This window comes from Alexandromys fortis, unplaced genomic scaffold, assembly GCF_014885135.2.
Source record: "Alexandromys fortis isolate MF-2015 unplaced genomic scaffold, M_Fortis_MF-2015_v1.1 scaffold_29, whole genome shotgun sequence".
Classification (NCBI taxonomy): domain Eukaryota; kingdom Metazoa; phylum Chordata; class Mammalia; order Rodentia; family Cricetidae; genus Alexandromys; species Alexandromys fortis.
In genome coordinates, this window is record NW_026067891.1 from 5,738,131 (window position 1) to 5,758,535 (window position 20,405).

General features: G+C 44.8%; 1 protein-coding gene across 1 annotated transcript in view; it reads left to right on the top strand.

The window, feature by feature from the left end:
* Nucleotides 1-20,405, top strand: part of Cluap1 (clusterin associated protein 1) — a 32,880-nt gene that overhangs the window by 10,058 nt on the left and 2,417 nt on the right. Inside the window, exons 5-11 of the mRNA XM_050125024.1 lie at nt 2,690-2,785; nt 4,411-4,494; nt 8,734-8,867; nt 12,091-12,232; nt 13,481-13,553; nt 17,114-17,221; nt 19,343-19,398. Of these exons, the coding sequence (XP_049980981.1) occupies nt 2,690-2,785; nt 4,411-4,494; nt 8,734-8,867; nt 12,091-12,232; nt 13,481-13,553; nt 17,114-17,221; nt 19,343-19,398 (693 nt within the window). The remainder of the gene's footprint in view (nt 1-2,689; nt 2,786-4,410; nt 4,495-8,733; nt 8,868-12,090; nt 12,233-13,480; nt 13,554-17,113; nt 17,222-19,342; nt 19,399-20,405) is intronic.

Consider the following 20,405-nt stretch of genomic DNA (forward strand, 5'->3'; position numbering starts at 1 on the left):
CCTTTGGCTTTACTCTGAGGTGGAAAATGGGGTTTGCAGCAGAGATGTATAGGTCTTAGACTTCTTCTCAGCTGATTGGGAGGCTGAGACTGAAGGGCCCTTTGAGCCCAAGAGTTTTAGGCCAGTCTTGGGATTGGAAAGTCCCCATCTCAAAGAAGGTAAGGGCTGGGGATGTCGGTGGTAGAACTCACTCTCAGGGCTGAGCTGCCAGGTCTCTGAACAGCTTATGGAAGCAACAAACCAAAGAAAGCTAAGCTGTTATTCACTTCCCACGGTGGTATATCAGGACTCCAGACTAGAGGAAACAGCAGTTGTCATTTCATCTCTTCCCATGGAGTGGTGCCCATCCATCTAGGACCAGACGCCCCAACAGAAGATTCTGGAAATTCCACAAACCTGAGATGAGGAGAAGGGTCAAGAATGGAAAACTAAGCCGGGTAGTAGTGGTGCACACCTTCAATCCCAGCACTCAGAAGGCAGAGGCAGGTGGATCTCTGAGCTTAAGGCCAGCCTGGTCTACAGAGTGAGTTTGAGGACAGCTACACAGAGGAAACCCTGTCTTGAAAGAAAGAAAAGTAGAAAACTACGAGGCCATATGTTAGGGTGGGAAAAGTATCTTCAGGCTTTCTGCTGCCATCAGTAGGTCTTCGCAGAAGCAACCAAAGAGGTTCCCAGCACAAGGCTCAGCTGGGAAGCTGAGGAATGGAAAAGGCCCAGCTAAGAACACACATTAATCTGGTGCCAGGACAGCTCTCTGAGGCCTGCCAGAGGAAACATTGTGGTTGCCATGCCTGCACCTGACAGACACGTACTAGGAGCCAGAGCTCACAGTCAAGGTTCAGATATTGTAAAAGCTAATTTATGTGTGAAGCATCACAGTGGACAGGAAGGTTAGCGGTTAACCTGGGACTTGGTTCTCTCCTTCCACCATGTAGGTCCTTGTCATCAGGCTTGGTGGCAAGTAGATTTTACCAGCTGAGCCATCTCACCAGCCCAGACATTTTTTTTTTTTTTTTTTTTTTTTTTTTGATTTTCGAGACAGGGTTTCTCCGTAGCTTTTGGTTCCTGTCCTGGAACTTGCTCTTGTAGACCAGGCTGGGCTCGAACTCACAGAGATCCACCTGCCTCTGCCTCCCAAGTGCTGGGATTAAAGGCGTGCGCCACCACCACCCGGCTAGCCCAGACATATTTTAATGATAGATTGTTATTACAGGTTTTGGGTATGAATTGAGGTAGATGAGACAACATGAAGAAGATCCTCAAACCGTGTTTCCAGACATGATGTGCTGATGTGCCAAGGGCTGCACAGAAGCCACTGGCCAAAGTAGCTAATAATCAAGGAAATGGGCTCTAATATTATGTAACTTTTAAGTAATTTAAAGATGAAAATAGCCAGTGTGGCTAGTAAAATTTTTGTTCTGAGTTTTTTTTGGGGGCATGTTAAGCTCTCAGTCCCTTCGGATATCCCAGAAAAGATGCCTCGCTAGAGTACAGTTGTATGTGATGCTGAAACTGGGCGTTAGAAGTCACCAACATGCAGGGGATTAGAACTGCAGGGTTAGAAGTGTCTGTCAGAACAGAGATGCCAGAGACTGGACTGTTGTCGAGAAGTGGAAACAGTCAGGAAAATCTTAGAGGAAAATGTGGGTACTTGCTGCCAGGCAGGCAGGAAAAGCGGGTAAAGCTGGAGGGTGTTGGTGCAGGTAGGACCAGAGGAAAGGAAGAAAATAGTCTGCCGAGAGCGACAAAGGCGAGCTAGCTGTTGCTGGCAGGTTAAAGGTCAGGAGAGATGGTAAGGGTTACTTGTTCATGGAAAGGAGAGAGCGCAAGGATTCCTGTTGGTGTCTCGGCTCCTTGGGAATGTAACATAGTGAAGTAAGAAGGGGACATGCACACCTGAACTCTGAGTCGTCATCAGAGTCGTTGGCGGTCACCTTCCTGCCAACAGTCCCCCAGGGCGGCCAGGAGACTAAGTACTTAGCAGAGTTGGTCTCCCCTGGCATCATCACAGCTCTTTGGAGGAAAGGCGAAGGCCTTGACCCTGGGTTCTGCAGGGGAAGGAATATCTCTCAAAGTAGTTGAGTCTGAACAGCTTCCTTGCGGGAGAGGTTGAGAAGGTGTGGGGTCAACAGCATAGACTCTGGGAGTCAGGCAAGTCGCCAAGCAGACTGGTTTATTCAGCAATGGGGAGGGCCTTCTTCAGCCTCCTCCCAGCACCCACGCTGCCTTAGTTGACAGGGCTTGGTCATCCCTCATTGGCTAGACACCATCAAGACCTCTGACAGCTACTGTTGCTAAGCCCTTGGGCAGACTCCCAGGTTGGCTCACCTCTTGGCCTTGTAGGCCTTATCTTCCTATATCTCAGGTTGCCTCTGGTCATCCTATTAGGGACTCAATACAAATAGGGGAAGCTTGTCTGCTTTCTATTGCTTGGACCTCCTACTTGTGAATTCAGTTTGACTTCACATTTGGCTTTCTGAGAGACCAGGTGTCCTGAAGTAGGTCCCATTTGAACTTAGTGTGTCCTAAGTTGGTGTCCTAGGAGCTGTGTTCTACAGCAATAAACAAGCCTGAGGAAACACGTGCTCTGTAGTTATATACCTGTCTGAAGGAAGTGGTTGGGGTTCACAGAGTGGCAGCTGAGTGCCTGTTGAAAATGCGGGTTCTGTATTTGCAATTTTCCTTCCAGATTGCAGATCTCAAAGCAGCCAGGCAGCTTGCTTCTGAAATCACTGCCAAAGGAGCATCTCTGTATGACTTGCTGGGCAAAGAGGTTGAGCTGAGGGTGAGTAGTGTTCAGTTAAGGAATAAAGGTTTTCTCTTGCTTCCTGCCCTGCAGTTCTTCTTTTACTCAACAGTATTTGATTGACTGGGTTAATGTATGGGAAGTTAGTATAGGATATGAACACTTTCCTGATTATCATGGAATTGCCAACTGGTTTTAATCTTTTTTTAATTAAAAATATTTTTTCATACCATATGTTTTAATCGTGTTTTTCTCCTCCTCCAACTTCTCCCAGATTTCCCCTCCCTTATATACCCAACTTTATGTTCTTTTCTCTCTAAAAAACAAAAGACAACCAAAACAAAACAAAAAGCATGGAGTCCATTTTGTGTTGGCCAACTGCTCATGAGCATGAGGCCTGCCCTGGAGTGTGGCTGACACACAGTGTCGCTCCGCCTAGGAGCTATCGATTGCAAAGAAGTCCTTGGTTGGGGTGGGACTTTGTGCCTGCTTCCCTTCTCTATACTGTGATTGTTAATATCTTCAGCTCCTAGTTCAGGATTAGGAATATATGGTGTGAAACTGTGACTTTCCCTTGTGCCTCTTCTCTGTATTGTTCTCAGTGCTGTACCTGTCACTCCCTGACTCCCAGAACCGCTGTCCCCAGCCTTACCCAGTGATCTTTATCAAGCTGACGTTTTTGCTGGTGTCACTACTGTGGAATATGACCCGGGCATTAGGAGTTTCAAATGTTTCCCAGATGGTTATAACAAAAGGTTGTGGCCATTGATGGGAGTAGCACTTCCAGGTAGTTGGAAGAAGATGTTGCTGTCAACTTAATGTGCTGTCCAGTTCAGTCTTATAATGTGCACCATCTGCTCCACTGAAGGCAGCTGTAAGCACGGTTCCCAAACCTGGGTGAGCACTGGACACACCTCACGTCCAGGCTGTTTACTATCACATGGCAGCATCAGCTTTTGACAAACAGTAGTTTGGGAACCGCTGGGTTAAGAAGGAAAAAAGTACTCGTGTTTCATTTCCTTACTCTTTCAAGTACGTCAGCCTCCATTGCTCTCTCGCTGTTTCCACCCTAGGGACCAGCAGAGCGGGAGCTTAGTTATATGGGCTGGTGGTCCACAGACAGCAGCGATCTTATGCTTAGTTCTCACAGGGTGGGTCATCTGAACAGGAGCAAATTCAGGAATGAAGGTAATGGGTAGTAATTTCATGTTTGCCATTGGCATTAAGGGCATGCAGGGTCTTGAGCTGACAATGAAGACTGAGTCTGGAGGATCAAGGTAGGCCTCAGAGGACATTTAGAGAAAGTGATGGTGAGAGATGTCTTCTACAGAGATGTGCACTAGTGTAAAATTTTGCTTTTAATTTTCTTGGGATGTCAGAGATTGAATTCTAAGCCTTGTACGTGGTGAGCCATAGTCTCTACCACTATGTCAAATGTTAGAGAATTAGTGTGACATGTGTATCCCGTACTTTTGGGGGGCATCAATGGGCATGAAGGTGAACATCTGTAATCCCAGCAGTTTGGGAGTCTGAGGATGGGGAGATCCACGTTCAAGCACATCTTAGAAAACAGCAAGGCTCTCAAGAAAAAAAAATGGCAGCTAATAGAAACTAAAAACTGAACTCCTTGTTGCAAAATGTGTAAGTTGTTTTATCTCTCCTAGGAACTGAGAACAGAAGCCATTGCTAGACCTCTAGAGATAAACGAGACTGAGAAAGTGATGAGAATCGCAATAAAAGATATTTTGGTAAGATTACGCTGCTAGTATTTGTTGTTTTTACATGTGGGGCTCAGAAGAGTAAGGGGCCTAAAAACGAGATATTTCAAGGGGAAGTTGGAGGACAGTTAGGATTCCTATATTTTAGCTACTACTTCTCCAGCAGTTTCTCGAGTTGTTAACAGTTCACCAGTTTTAAAGCAATTAGACAGTTCTTACTTCAATATTTTGGTAAATATTATCCGATTTTATTTATCCAGTTCCTTGCTGCTGGGCATTTAAACAAGTTCTGGGCTTTCCTTTTGTCTCTGTGCAGAGGAGGGTCTTGTGCATGCTAGGCGAGTACGTTACCTCTAAGCTACATTGCAGTCCTCATTCTCTCGCGCTCGCCCACGCCCACTGTCAGTTTTGTTAGAGACGCATACGACTATAGACACATCCTTTACCCGCGTATGCACATATCCGCCCTCTCACTGTCTAAGCTCCGAGTGTACCTAGCCCCTGGATCTTGACTGTAAAATGCTGCTCTCCACTAGCGGGAGCCAGGGAACCCGGGAAAAATGACTCATTTTAGAGCCGATTGGGAGAAACACAACCTCTTACTGTGCCAGGAGGAACAGGGGCATTCAAAGGTTACCAGGAGTCTGTAGAAGAGACATGATGCCAACTTGATAAGGTTCTTCTGACCATGCCAGGGACTGTTTACACATCAACATAAATGAATTACAGTAGTTTATTATGTAGTATAGATCAGTGAAATAGGAAACAATCAATTCTCAAATTAAAAAGTGCTTCAAGAAAACTACCAGTACCATACTTTTTTTTTTTTTTTTTGGTTTTTCAAGACACTTTCTCTGTGTAGCCCTGGCTGTCCTAGAACCTGCTCTGTAGACCAGGCTGATGTCAAACTCAGAGATCCACCTGCTCTGCCTCCTGAGTGCTCAAATTAAAGGCATATGCTACCACACCTGACTTTGCAATACTTATTATTACAGAGAGAAAAAGAGCCATTTCTTATGTAGAATCCTAGCGTCGCTCCTCAGTCAAGTGAGGAAGGGAAGCGTCATAGTAAATCGTTTGTAATTATGACACCTCATGGGATGAAGTCTCTTCTGTGTTGTGGTATTCCTGCCAAAGATGCATAATCTGAATCAGTCAGACAAAGCCACACTGGGAATCATGCTATTAATTAGTTGGCTGGTGCTTTCCAAAAAAGAACATTGTGAAATCCAGGGAAAACTGAAGAGCATTCGAGACTAGAACAGCACAGAAGTGTGGCAGCAGATTGCCATAGTGGTTCCTGTCTGCTGTGGATGACTTCCCTAGTGCAAGCAGCGAGACAGGAAGGAGCCTGAGATGAGACAATGGTCGCGTGCTGTGCTCATGCCTGGTTTGCATGTACTTAATAGGAAATACAAAGGGATTGAAGGTGATTGGGCATCAGTGACTGGCAGTTTCCTCACCTAGATCAGAGGAAAATGCTTTGTATTATATCATAGTCCATCTTTTCTTGAAATGTATGATTATTTCTAAACTTAAAAACCTGTAAATAACAATATTTTATGCATGCCAATATTCTAACTGAATCACATGAACATGGCCAGACATGCTATCAGCACTGAATTATAAAAGCTAGTTCTCTAAAGCCAGGCAGTGGTGGTGCACACCTTTAATCCCAGCACTCGGGAGGCAGAGGCAGGCAGATCTCTGTGAGTTCGAGGCCAGCCTGGTCTACAGAGCTAGTTCCAGGACAGGCACCAAAGCTACAGAGATACCCTGTCTTAAAAAAAAAAAATAAAGAAAACTGGTCCTGTAGAAGGGGCACTGTCTGCTCTTTAGAGGACCTTGAATGTCAGAAGGTATTTGCCCCTGATGCCTGGTAATTCTAAAAGCCAAAGTACTTAGGATTGTGGTACAGAAGCCAGTTATCTCAGAAGACTGGAAATGTTTATACATTGATCTTTCTTACCTGAGGACTAGATTAAAGACTTTAAGGTCAGATAATCCCTAAGCTATAATATGACTTTGAATCAGAGAGTCATCATTATCAGCAAGGTTGTTGATTAAGGGTACTGGAAAGGTGACTCAGCAGTTAAGAACACATACTGTGCTTCCAGAGACCCAAGTTCAGTTCCCAATACTTACAAGGCAGCTCACAACTCCAGGGAATCCAATGCTCTCTGTTCTGACTTCTGTAGGCTGCACTCACATGTTCATAAACATACACATATATAATGTGCATAATTTTTCCTTTAATCTTGTTGACGAAGGAGTCACCTTCCTGTTGGAATTAATTCACATTTGTATTAGAATCTTTAATGCATTTTTAATAAATGGGGTTTTTTTTTTTTGCTTTTTAAAGATTTTTATATGTGTTTTATGTATTTTTATGTGCCACTTGGTTGTTTGTTTTGTTTCTTTTAGGATAGGGTTTCACTATGTAGCTCTGAATGGCCTGGAACTTACTATGTAGAACAATCTAAGTCTCAAACTCAGAGATCTGCCAGCCCTTGCCTTCTGAGGGCTACGATTAAATGCAGGGACCATTGTGCCTGGCTCTTTAGTGGTTGTTAGGGGAAGAATCTGAGAGATAGTGGGCTATACTGGGCATGCAGCTCAGTGATAGCATGCTTGTTAGTGTGTGTCAGCGTTCTGAGACTGAGCCCTAGGCACACAAAATTTCCATAGAAATGATTAGTTTACTTATACCAACCAATGAAGTCATAAATTCACTGGCAATAATTGAAGTTTCAGGGGCTGGAGAGATGGCTCAGCGGTTAAGAGCATTGTCTGCTCTTCCAAAGGTTCTGAGTTCAATTCCCAGCAACCACATGGTGGCTCACAACCATCTGTAATGAAGTCTGGTGCCCTCTTCTGGCCTGGAGACACACACACAGACAGAATATTGTATACATAATAAATAAATAAATATTAAAAAAATAATCGAAGTTTCAAAAGATTGCCTGTCTCTGAGAATCTTGGATCCCATGGTTTGCAGAGACCTGCATGCAAGCAGCCAGGAAACCTTTATGGCATATTAACACACATGCAGAGTACCAGAATGGAACCCACCTCGCCATCAAGAACTTCATGCAGGGTTGGACAGCTAGAACATGGGGAGGAGGTTTGTCCACACCCAGGTTGTGCTCCTGCTTCCTGTGGACTCAGTGCTCTGAACCACGAGGCTCCCAACAGCCAGCTTCTCACAGTGTAAATAAGAGGCCAGCACCTTTGTTCTCAGCATGTCCACTTCAGCCGAGCTTGCTCTTGGGAAGACAGGACTGTCTGTGGACTAGCCAGGGTCTTTGACCCCTGTGGTGCCAGCAGCCCAGAGCTTCTGTCCCATTGCTCCTGGACCCTCTCTCAGAGCTCCGCCTCACCAGAATGTCTAGTTGCTGCTGTGTGAGCCACGTTTGCACTGACTTCACCAGTAAAGCGGTTTCTCCGTTTAGTTTTAGTTTTTAGTGAAGCTGCTTTACCGTAGAGAGAAAAGGAATCGTCTTTGTCCATCAAAGCAGACAGTGGGTCAGAGCTGAGGCTGGTTCATGAGGGTTTTGTTTTTGGTCCCCTCCTGAACCAACCCTCTGTGTATGTGTCTCTGTATCTGTGTGTCTGTCTGTGTACGTGTGTGTCTGTGTCTGTCTGTATCTGTGTGTCTCTATGTGTGTGTGTGTCTTGTCTGTATCTGTCTGTCTGTATATCTGTGTATCTATGTGTCTGTGTGTGTGTCTGTCTGTATATCTGTGCGTCTATCTGTGTGTGTATGTGTCTCTGTCTGTGTGTCTGTCTCTGTGTGTGTTTGTGTCTGTGTCTGAGTGTGTCTCTGTGTGTCAGTATGTGTGTGTTTGTGGTGTGTCTGTTCCCTAGGTTGGTAGTTTGTAACCAGGGAGCTGCCCAAGTGAAGGCAGGCTGGTAGTACAAACTGGTCAGTGCCCAGTCCTAATCGAGCAGGTTGGACACAGATCCTAGGCCTCTTGTCTTTATTAGGACATTCTTTTTTTCCACTTTTGTTTGCTTTCATGGACAGAAACACCCTCTGTTTATGAAAAGAATTGTAATTTTTTCCCCTCTGGGTCATCCTCCTTTCACTCCTGACTCTGGAAATTGTTAGATAAGTTGCAGTCAGGGAGGGGAAGTGTTTTGTTGGTTTGCTTTTGTGTATGGTTTGTGTGATGTTGCTCTGCCCAACATATTAAGGAGTCCTGTGCCCAGGGTCAGATGACAGTCCTCCCGGGCACTTTATCTCACTAAATTTCCTATTCAATGTAGGCACAGGTTCAGAAGACTAAAGACCTGCTCAATAACGTGGCCTCTGATGAAGCTAACTTAGAAGCCAAAATTGAGAAGAGAAAATTAGAACTGGAAAGAAATCAGAAGCGACTCAAGACCCTGCAGAGTGTCAGGTAGAGTGCGTGAGTGGCGGGCGTCTGTGAAAGTGAGAATAAGCCTGAGAGCCCCAGAGAGCAGCCGCATGCACAGAGAGTCACAGTCTCTTCGCTGCCTGCCCTACACTTGCTCACTCTCTGTGCTGCCTTCCGAATGTCTGCAGCGTGGCTGAACTCTGGAGCCCCCTTGAAAGTTTTTGTGCTGTCTTGGAACATAAGACAAAGTAAACCCAGATGGTGGGAGTTGTACCAGGCTTGGCCTTCTAAAATCTCGTCATAAATTACATTGAAACAGAGCATACATCCATCTTTTGGTTTGAATAGATTTTAGACTTTCACTTTGATGATCCCTCACCTGTCAACAGTTTATCTTCCTTATGACTGACTTAGTGGAAAAACAGGTCCAGGGAATAGAGAAGTGTAACAGTGTTTTTTGCTTTTCTTTTCATAGTCTTGGGAGTGAGCATTGGCAAACAGTAGGCACCAAGAGCCCTCCTGTTCATGTCAGGGACTTGCTCTTTCTGCTGCTGAAATCACTGCCACGAGAGTCCTTGGACTCTCTAACAGAGTCATCTTTAAAGCATAATTCATTCTAGTTAAACCTGAAATCATGTTTGTTTGTTTGTGTTTTCAAAACAGGGTCTCACTATGTATCTCTGGCTGTCTTGGAACTCATTCTTTAGACCAGGCTGGCCTCTTGATCACAGCCTCTGCTTCCCAAGTGCTGGGACTAAAGGTGTGTACCACCACACCCTGAAAGTCCTTTTTAATAGATAAGTTGCTTTGTTCTAGTTTAAAAGGTTAATGCTCTCTTTCCCTCTCTATTTCATCCTCTGTCTTACTTTTCCACTGCTGTGACAAAAGTGACCATGACCGAGGTAACTTATGAAAGAAAGCATTAACTGGGCTTACGGTTTCAGAGGTTAGAGTCCATGGTGGAACAAAGTCATGGCAGCAGAAACAGCTGAGAATTCACATCTTGATCTACAAGCAGGAGAAGAGAACACACTGGGAATAGAATAAGTCTTCTGAAACCTCAGAGCTTGCCCCCAGTGACACATCGTCTCTAACTAGGCCACACCTCCTAATCCTTCCCAAACAGTCTCACCAACTAGGGACCAAGTATCCAAATACATGAAGCTATGGGGGCCATTCCCATTCCCACACTGCATTCCCTAGGGACTCCTTGTATCATTCTAGAAACCGCTCAGGGTTTGCTTGGGCAGCACATACACTAAATGGAACAATAGGATTAACATGGCCCTGCACAAGGATGGTTCCATATTTTAGACATGTATTCTCTATTTTGGGGGGAGGGAGTTCAAGACAGGGTTTCTCTGTGTAACAGCCCTGGCTGCCCTGGATCTCACTCTGTAAACCAGACTGGCCTCGAACTCACAGAGATCCACCTGCCTCTGCCTCCCGAGTGCTGGAATTAAAGGTGTGAGCCACCTGACTGGCATGTGTTCTCTTGATACCATGAATAAGCATCTCAGAAGCCAGAACTGATATTCCAGTTAAACTGACAAAATCAAAAGTGGCCTAAGGAATTTGGGGAGCTGTGTAGGACAAACATCTAGCCATTAGTCTGTGCCTTACTTGGTTGTTGACATCCAACATTCCTATTAGGACACTGGTACCAAGAGCTTAACCCAAGTCCAGGCTGTGGTGTACTCAGGGGAACTTGAATCTGAGAAGAGAACATACTCAGCTCAGGTGGATCTGTAGGAGAAGCAGCTTTTCTGAAAAGAGATGCAGTGAAAAGAGATTTTTCAATAAAAGATTTTGAGGGGAGAAACTGTTTCAGTCTCCCAACTTCTGGACTAAAGGATGTCTTAGCACCTCAGCCGCCAGAGGAGATGGGACTATAGGCACATACCTCTACAGCTAATTCTCATTTTTAAAAATGTATGTGTATGAACATTTAGCCTGCATGTATACCTGTGTACCGTGTGCATGCCTGGTGCAGAATCCAGCAGAAAGTTTCAGAGCCCATTGAGCTGAAGCTGCAGATCATGAGCTGCCAGGCGGGAGGTGGGAACTGAACTTTATCACTGGGAGAGCAGCCAGTGCCCTAACTGCTAAGATAGCTACCCCCTCGTGTTTTGTAAGAGCAGAGTATTGCCGTTAAGATCAGTAACAAAGCCAGACATGATTTTACATGCCTGTAATCCCGGCCCGTGGGGGAGCAGGAAGGAAAGAAAGAGAAAGAGAAGGGAAAATTAATACTAAGAGGGGGAAAAAAAAAAGAAAATTTAGCCAACCAGTTGAAATTAGGCTTTATGTTGCAGGTTTTAAACTTTATTTTGTTTTTTTTAAAAAGCTAAGATTTGCAGTGGCCTATTTACCTATTTGGAAGACTACATTTTATCATATCCATAGTAGAGTGTTATACCAACTAAGATCATGCATATATTTAACTTACTGATTTTTGAGCCAGGCAGTGGTGGCACACGCCTTTAATCATAGCACTTGGGAGGCAGAGGCAGGCAGATCTCTGTGAGTTCCAGGACAGCCAGAGCTACACAGAGAAACCCTGCCTCGAAAAACTAACTAAATAAATAACTGATTTTGAGAAATGTGTATGGCACATGGCTATATTAGCCCTATTAGACCCTGTAATCCATTGATATGAAATCCACAAAACTACTGCTAAAAGATTTACTTTTTAATTTTTATTAAGACTATACTTTCCTGATTGTCATGATGATACATGCCTCTAATACCAGTACTTGGAAGACAGAGGTAGACAGATCTTTGTGAGTTCCAGACCAGTCGGAGCTATATAGTAAAATCCCATCTCCAAAGTATACACACACACACACACACACACACACACACACATTTCTATCTTTATATTTGGGGAAATCTGGAAGGGACTTAACATCGTAACTCACATGTGAAATCTCAGGACTCAGGAAACTGATCAGGAATTCATGAGTTCAAGAATGGCCTAGGCTACATGAGACCCTATCTTTAAAAAAAAAGGGGGGGGGAGAATATGTGTTACATCCAATGCATGTAGTTGATGGTTTATAAGTAATTTTTTACTTAATTCTCCTACTTTCAGTTTTTTGAGGGTGAGGGTTATAAAGAACACATGGTTAAAAGCAAAGCTTCGTTTGGTCGGTAGAGAGGAAGGTGGTCAGAGTGGAGGACCGTCTCTGCTGCAGCTGGGAGGAACGACAGACAACAGACAACAGTAGATATTAGCTCTCTTTCATTCCGTTGCTCCTTTTAGGCCGGCCTTCATGGACGAGTATGAAAAAACTGAGGAGGAGCTGCAAAAGCAGTACGACATTTATCTAGAGAAATTCCGGAACTTGGCTTACCTGGAGCAGCAACTTGAGGATCATCACCGGATGGAGCAGGAGAGGTTTGAAGTGAGTCTTCTAGCGTGTTAGTCCGTGCTCTGAGCCATGTCAGTTTGTACATATGGTATGAACCTGCAGGTCCACAGACTCCTCCAGTTCTTCTGTTTAGCTGGCTACACGGCATGTGTTCTTGGTTGTCAGGTATTTGATGTGCTATCAGGGTTTGGGCAGTGAGAAGTGGAAATGGGTCAACTGTGACTTGTGCAGTGATCTGGAAGGGCCCATGTTTGCTTTGATCTTTCCCATGCCTAATCCAAGGGTGTTTTTTTAATGCTTAGAATACCAAACAAAATTTAAAAGCCAGTTGTTTAGCTTCATTGGTGTTTTGCTTACATGTTTATGTGTTCTGTGTATATATGTATGTTCATTTTCACATGTGTATGGGTGCATGTGCATATGGAGACCAGAAATTTACATCTGGTATCTTCCCTTCTCTGCCTTACATATTGAGGCAGAGTCTATATTTGAATCCAAAACTTGCCTATTTGGGGGCTGGGGAGGCCAGTATGTTGCTGTGTTGCCCAGACCAGCCTCTTGCTCCAGCCTCCTAAGTGCAGGGACTATAACATACATGTCACCATGCCCAGCTTAATCAGGGCTCCGTTTGACAACATACCTGACATTCTGCCTGCTTCTAGCTGTACACCAGGAACCAAGGCCAGTATTCCCTTGTTGTCTTGCCTTCCTGACCTGCCCATTAGCACCTTTAGATTGGAGTGGTGATACAGCACAGGCAGAAACATGGAGACAGTTCTGCTTTCTGTTGTTCTGAGCAGAGAGCTTGCCTATCTGTGTTAGACGTATTTCCTGTGCCCACTGCGCTGCAGGCGCACGTGGTGGTTTCTGCTGTGCCACTCGTTTCTTTCAGAGTTAAGGGGTAGTGAGAGGAGGGATTGGCGGGGCCGTTCCCACAGGCACTAGGTGGGTGGCAGAGGAAGAGCACGGCTGTAGGGACCTCACAGGTTGCCTAGGTAAGCTTCTTAAAGTTATTTTAAAGATTTATGAATGTCTATTTTGTGTATTGGTATTTTGCCTGCATATATGTCTGTGCACCATATGCAATGCCCCCAGAGGCCAAAAGAAGACATCAGATTCCCTGCATTGGTATTACAGATGGTTGTGAGCCACTGTATGAGTGCAAGGAATTGATCCAGGGTCTTCTGGAAGAGCACCCAGTGCCCTAAACCACAGAGCCATCTCTGAATCAGATTGTCTACTAAAGGTCACCATTCTGAATCTTGGCCTTGTCCTCCACAGGAAGCTGAAAATACTCTCCGTCTCATGCAGAATAAGCTAAAGGAGGAGGAAAAGCGGCTGCTCAAGAGTGGAAGTAAGGCTGTTGGCTCTGACTAGTGTTTTCAGCCTTGAGAAAGTTACTGTGTGTTTAAGGTTTTTATCCAGTGTGGGGGAGAGGGGGATGTGTGCATGCACACTCATATACCAAGTGTGCAGTTGCAGCTGTGGGAATGCCCTGGAGCACACATTAAGGTCAGAGGACAGCTTTGTGATTGGTTCTTTCTCCTTCCTGAGAATTAAACTCAGGTCAGCAGGTTGCGTGGGAGGTATGTAATAAGTTGTATTTCTCTGGTAGGGTTACATTTAAAAATATATATTTTTTTAATTTTTTCTCTCAATTTTTTTATTGTGATAAGAACAATAGATGTAATTGGCCCTATTAAACACTAGCAAATCTGTCATTGTTGACTAGAAATGCAAAAATAAATTCTGAAAGCAATTTTCTCACAGTTTTTATATTAGGTACCATTTGAGTTTACTCAAAAAGCTTGCTTCTCACAAAGACTGAAATGGCAGACATGGGGTTTGCATGGGTCGGAACCAGGTCCTGCATATATGTCATATGTTATGACTGTAGTTTGGTGTTTTGTGAGACTCCTAACAGTGGGAGCTGGGTATATCTCTTACTCTTTTGCCTGCTCTCGAGTCGCTCTCTTCTCCTGCGTTATCTTGTCCAGCCTTGATATGAGGACTTTCCCCTTGTCTTGTGTCTGTCTTGTTGTGTCCTATTTGGCTCTTGGAGACCTGCTCTTTTTTGAAGAGGGAATGAAGGTGGGATGGATGGGGTTGGGGAGGTGGAGGGAGCTAGGGGAATGAAGGGAGGGAAAGCTGTGCTGTGCTTGGGATATACTGTATGAGAGAAGAATCTGTTTTGTTCTACGTTGTTTTTTGGGGTTTTTGATCTGCTTTTTTTTTTCTTTTGGTTTTTGGTGTTTTGTCTTTCAAGACAGAGTTTCTCCATATAGCTCTGGATGTCCTGGAACTCACTCTGTAGACCAGGCTGGTTTCAAACTCAGAGATCCACCTGCCTCTGTCTCCTGAGTGCTGGGATTAAAGGTGTGTGTTACTACTGCCAGACTAGAGTCTATTTTTCAATAATAATAACAAAGTTTGCTTCAACATACTAATATCCATTTCTTATGATACCTCTAACATCTTTGAACTTGAATTCTATGTAATCAATAATTATGAAAGACAAATTTTTCCTAGTAGTATGAATGGTCCCATTTTAGGGCAAGCTGAAAAATCAATTGTTGCATACAGTATCAATAAAGGGGCCACTTGCTTGTTGGCAAACCCTATACACAGTCATCCAAAAGTGCTCAGCAAGCCTCTCGGCTATAGAAAAATGTACTAAACACGAGGCCTAGATTCTGGGAAAGGTACTCTTCATGACGAGCTCACACTGCTTACCAGGGTGACACCAGGGCATCAGTTCAACATTGAGAGCCATAGCAGTGTGTGGTCTTCCCACTACACCACAGTCGTGTTGTGCGTTCCTGCTATACCACAGTTGTCTTGTGTGGTGTGGTCTTCTGCTACACCACAGATGTGTTGTGTTGTATGTCTTCCTGCTATACCACAGTTGTGTTGTGTGGTGTGGTGTTACTGCTACACCATACTTGTATTGTGTGGTCTTCCTACCACAACACAATTGTGTTGTGTTGTGTGGTTTTCCTGCTACACCACAGTTGTGTTGTGTGGTCTTCCTACCACAACATAGTTGCGCTCTTCTGACTCACTTCTCTTGCTCTTTCTCTGTTTTCTTTATGAGATGTTTTCATTCCTGTAGTCGACAATACACCTGGTCTTCTAGCTCCTTCCCTGTTTGTGTTTGGCTCCCTTTGTACCTGCTCTCAGAGAGCCCTAGAAAGCAAGCAGGGACTTCTGGGAATCCTCTAAGAGCAGGTTTAGAAAACCTAAAAAGTGTTTCCAGCCAAGAATCTCCTACTGCTTTAGTTCTAGGCCAGTCAAGGCAGAAGTCAGTGGGATAGTGAATTGATATATACTGCATGGAGTAAGCATTTAGTATCCTAATTTTCATGGGAAACTGAATGAGTGGTGATTTTGTGTTATAGTTACTAAATTATGTTAATATGGATTAATTTTCTGTATAAAGACTTTTAGAAGATGTTGGTGATCTTGAAGGTTGTTCTTTATGACACTGTCACCAGCTCCCAGGCTTTCCCTCCTGAGCTGAAGAACACAGCTCTTCTTTCTCTGACTAAAGAAACCAAGTTCCCTTCCCATCACTGTATCCCTTAACAGGTGAATACAGTTATCTGATACAGGCACAAAGCTAAGCCTTTTGGAAGACCAACAACTGCTGGATTTCCAAGCTGACTTCTAAATCAGTGTCAGAGCAGCAACTGCAAACCCCTCCAAGTCCCTCCTTCCCAAACCCCCCTCACTCCCTGGGTTTAGTAAGGCACTGTGGCAATGAGAGCTTTTTCTTCCCATTCTAGTCTCCCTCTGTTGGTTCTTTCTGCAGGCACAAAGACTAAACAAGTATTTTTATCATGTATATAGAGTCATTTCAGGGCTGGAGAGGTTAACTCAGTGATTAAGAACACTTGCTGCTCTCCCAGAAGATACTAGTCCACTTTCCGGTGTCCACACCAGGTAGCCCACAACTGCCTTTAACTCCAACTCCAAGGGCTCTCAACATCCTCTTCTGGTCTCTACAAGCCTGCCACACACACACACACACATACACAGAAAGAGGAGAGAGAGAAAAAGTGGCCAGGTGGTGGTGGCGCACGCCTTTAATCCCAGCACTCGGGAGGCAGAGGCAGGAGGATCTCTGTGAGTTTGAGGCCAGCCTGGTCTACAGAGCGAGTTCCAGGACAGGCTCCAAAACTACAGGGAAACCCTGTCTTGAAAAAAACAAAAACAAACAAACAAACAAAAAACAAAAAGTGATGGCACTGAAATAGCCTTTTATAGAATACATGCATGAATGCCCCCCAACAAATAAAATTTCTTTAGAACAGTTGTCTAATTAGTTCTCTGTGTGTGGTGTTATGGATTGGCCCCAGAGCTTTGCAGAAGATAAGGCATGCTCTACCACTGAGCCGTAGCCCCACCCAGTGTATGCCTTTATGCTAAACTTTCCCAGTGAAGAATGTCTGTCTCAGGACAGCCCACTCCGCTGCCCAAGGCTGGGCTCCCTGCTTACCTCCCACCTGCTTTGTTCGTTTTCATCCAACCCCACTTGTTTATCTTTGCTAAGGCTGAGGCTCTTGAGTTAGTAACAGCCTGGCACAGGACAGAGGGCTTTACCCCGTTAACCAACGGCTTCCAGCTACCTTGACAGCCAGCTGCTCAGTTGGTGAAAAATTCAGCCTGCCAATGCTTTTAAGGCATCTGGTCCATATTCTTTTTGCTTTGAAAAATTGCTCTGAGTAGATACAGCATATTGTGATCTGCGCTAACACCTCACTAAGTACCTAAGGAAATCCAGGGTCTCGTAAGATCTAATAGATGAAAAGGGGCTAAGAAAGGCAGCTGCTTTTGCACTGACACCTTAGTAGACAGGAGATCTCTGTAGTGAAAGAGCTGTGCCTTCACTCTGCCTTCTGCTGTTCCTGCCAGGTAACGATGACTCAGACATAGACATCCAAGAGGACGATGAGTCTGATAGTGAGCTGGAGGAGAGACGGCTGTCGAAACCTCGAACAGCCATGGAAGTGCTCATGCAAGGTACTGTAACTCCTGTTTCCTCAGAACACCAAGGGCGAAGTCGGGTGAGTGCAGTTTAGCATCGCGATCCGCAGGGTACTGTGCAGGTCCCTTAAGTCATTTCTGCAGCCTCAGTTTATTTTGTTCCTCTGGATCTTCCCTCAAACTGCTCATTGGTAGTCATTGCCTCTAACAGTTCTTTTGCTTGATTTCACGTAGCTAAGCTGGCCATGAATATCACATTCTATTGCATAACTGTAACCTTAATTTTTTGGGGTTAGATATTTAATTTTACTCCTTTTCTTGTATATACTTTTTTCTGCATATATGTGAATATTTCTTTAGTGCACATCTTTCAAATGGGATTCTTGTGTCAAATATTCTATTTTTTTAAATAGACTTTAATTTTTGTTTTTGGTACAAGGTCATGCACAGGATGGCCTCAAATTCAGAGTCCTTATACCACAAGACTCCTGAGTGCTTGGATGGCAGGTGCCACCATGCCCAGCTGTAAACTCTAATTTCGATTGCTACTCAATTGCCCTATATTGGCCTTTAAATACATTTCTTACCCACCACCCAACTACTGTTGGTACTTTTTTTGGTCTTTTGAGGCAGGGTCTCATTATGTAACTCAGACTGGAGTCCCACTCACAATCCTCCTGCCTCAGCCTCTGAAGTGTTGGGACTGTAGAGAGTTGTTTACACCTAATAAATTTCAGAGGTGTAATCACCTTTTCATCATTTTGTGTTATCTTTTGTTGTTAGCTGTTCTATGTATGCTGGGCCCAGTGGTTGTCATTGTTGTGCGTGATTCCCGTTGGGTAATTAGTTGCTGTGGGTTCTTTTGTGACCTTTCACCTTTTTCACAGCCTCAGACACAAGCTGAGGTTTATGGTATGTATCCCACTTGATGGAGGGGAGCCATACTAGAAAAAGGTGTGTGGCCAACTGTTAATCTGAGAAAGGCAATGATTCTTCCAAACCCTGCTTAAGTTCTGAACTTGCAGAGCAAAATCATGTAGTCCAGTTCCAAAAACTATGGCAAGGGCCCTAAGTTTCTCTTGGAAACTTAGACCTAGATTCAAGCACAGGAGGCACTGCTTCATAGAAGAAGTACTTTTTTTTTCAACCGATACCGTGGAAGTTCTGCTGCGTGTAAACTAATAATGGAGCCCTCAGTATCCTCAGCCACTCAGAGGATGTATTTTAAAAATACTCTTGATTGCTGGGAAGTGGTGGTGCATGCCTTTGATCTCAGCACTCAGGAGATGGAGATAGGCTGATCTCTGTGAGTTCGAGACCAGCCTGGTCTGCAGAGCTAGTTCCAGGACAGGCTCCAAAGCTACAGAGAAATCCTGTCTCAAACAAACAAGCATTCTTGGTTCATGGTTGTTTTGTGGTGCTAGAGATTAAATCCATGGCCTTAATTAAATCCATGGACAAATGTTCTACCACTTATTCATACCCCAGCTTTTATGTATAATTTTTGAATGTAAATTTTTATTAATTCATTTGTGTATGTGCACAGACATGTGCACACATGGGTCCATATCCAAAGAAAACTTTTGGGACTCAGTTTTTTTCTTCTGCCATGTACATTCTGCAAATTGAACTCAGGCCATTATGCTTGCTGGCGAGTACCTTTACCTGCTGAACCGTCAGGCCAGCCCATGAGGATCTTTTTGTTCTTGTTGTTGTTGAGACACAGTACAGCTCACTGTGTACCTCAAGCTAGCCCTGAATTCCCAGTAATGCTCCTGCCTCAGTCTCCTGAGTGCTGAGATTACAGATATACACTGTCACACGCTGAATTTTATTGCCCTTTTTTTATCTGTCGGGGTAGATTTGCAGAGCTGGCCATGGCGGCACAGCCTGTGATGCTGCACTCTAGAGGCTGCAGCAGGATCGAGAGTTCAAGGCTAGCCCCATCTCTATAGTGAGTTTCTTTCACAAAGTAGAGGGGTAGGAGTTACAGGAAATTATTATTTGTTGGTAATGCTAATTAGCTGGAGCTTACTTAAGTACATTTTTTAGTATACACTTTAGTATTTCCCCAGTTTTCCAAGGAAAAGCAAGTCTTAAATGTCATTGCCTGCCTTATTTTTCAAGAATCTCATAATTCATGTTTTGTTTTCTCAGGAAGGCCCAGCAAACGCATCGTGGGCACAATGCAAGGTGGAGACTCTGATGAAGATGTAAGTCCCAATACCTTCTTGCCACTCCTGTGCCTCTTGGTCCTGGGGCTGTCCTGGTAGATTGGCTCAGGTCTGCCAGCAGTCAGAGACGACCTTCCCCACACATCCCTCAATGTGACAGTGTGATTGCTTGTTGCTCACTTCACACAAATGCTCGCCCTTTTTCCACCTTCTCACTCTTCTTTCCATTCTTGCTTTCCAAAGATGGAAGCAGCACCAGCCCTCTTAGGTAAATGCAAGAATCCCCGCTCCAGGAAGCAGGTTGGTTTTCATTTCTTGCCTCATCTGTTTGTTGGTGTGTGCTGACCTGTTCAGGGTCAGCAGAGCCCCTCTCCTGCAGGGCGATGCTTCCTCTCTCGGGCAAGAAGCCCTCTCAGTGGATGCCATGGTGAGAGAGACAGAGTAGCCTCTTCTGTTACCACACAGAAGGGTCAAACACTGAGACCAAAGATGAGAAAGACAGGGCAGTCGTCAGGCCCTGAACCATAGCCTAGTAATGAAGTCTGGTGCCAGGGCCATGGCCCAGCACCGGCCTTTCTTCAGCACCATCCCACAACTCTGGAGCAGGAACAGGGAAGAGGTGTCTCCTTGGACCAGGGCCTCAGAAAGGCCTGGCTGCTGGTGCCTTGAGCTCCACCAAGCAGATAACTGAGTAGAGAACTTAGCTGGAAAGCAATGTCGGGGTTCTCAGGATGGCAGGCTGAGCATGCCCTGCCGGCTCCTGAGCCCTTGCTCTGCTGCAGTCCCTGGCAGTGTTGCTTGGCCCATGTAGCACAGGTTACTGGAGAGACACCAATCCCAGGCCAGTGTAAGGTACAGACCTATATCTGGGGCACGGCACTGGTGCCTGCACAGGGACAGACAGGAACATACACTCTCATATGAGGCTTGGCTAATAAGTACCACAGCATGGTGTTGCCTAGATTCACAGCAACAAGCTGGCCCCCATCCTGCTGGGCAGGATACAGAGAAACTTGTACTTGGAATTCCCAAGGGCCAGTCGATAG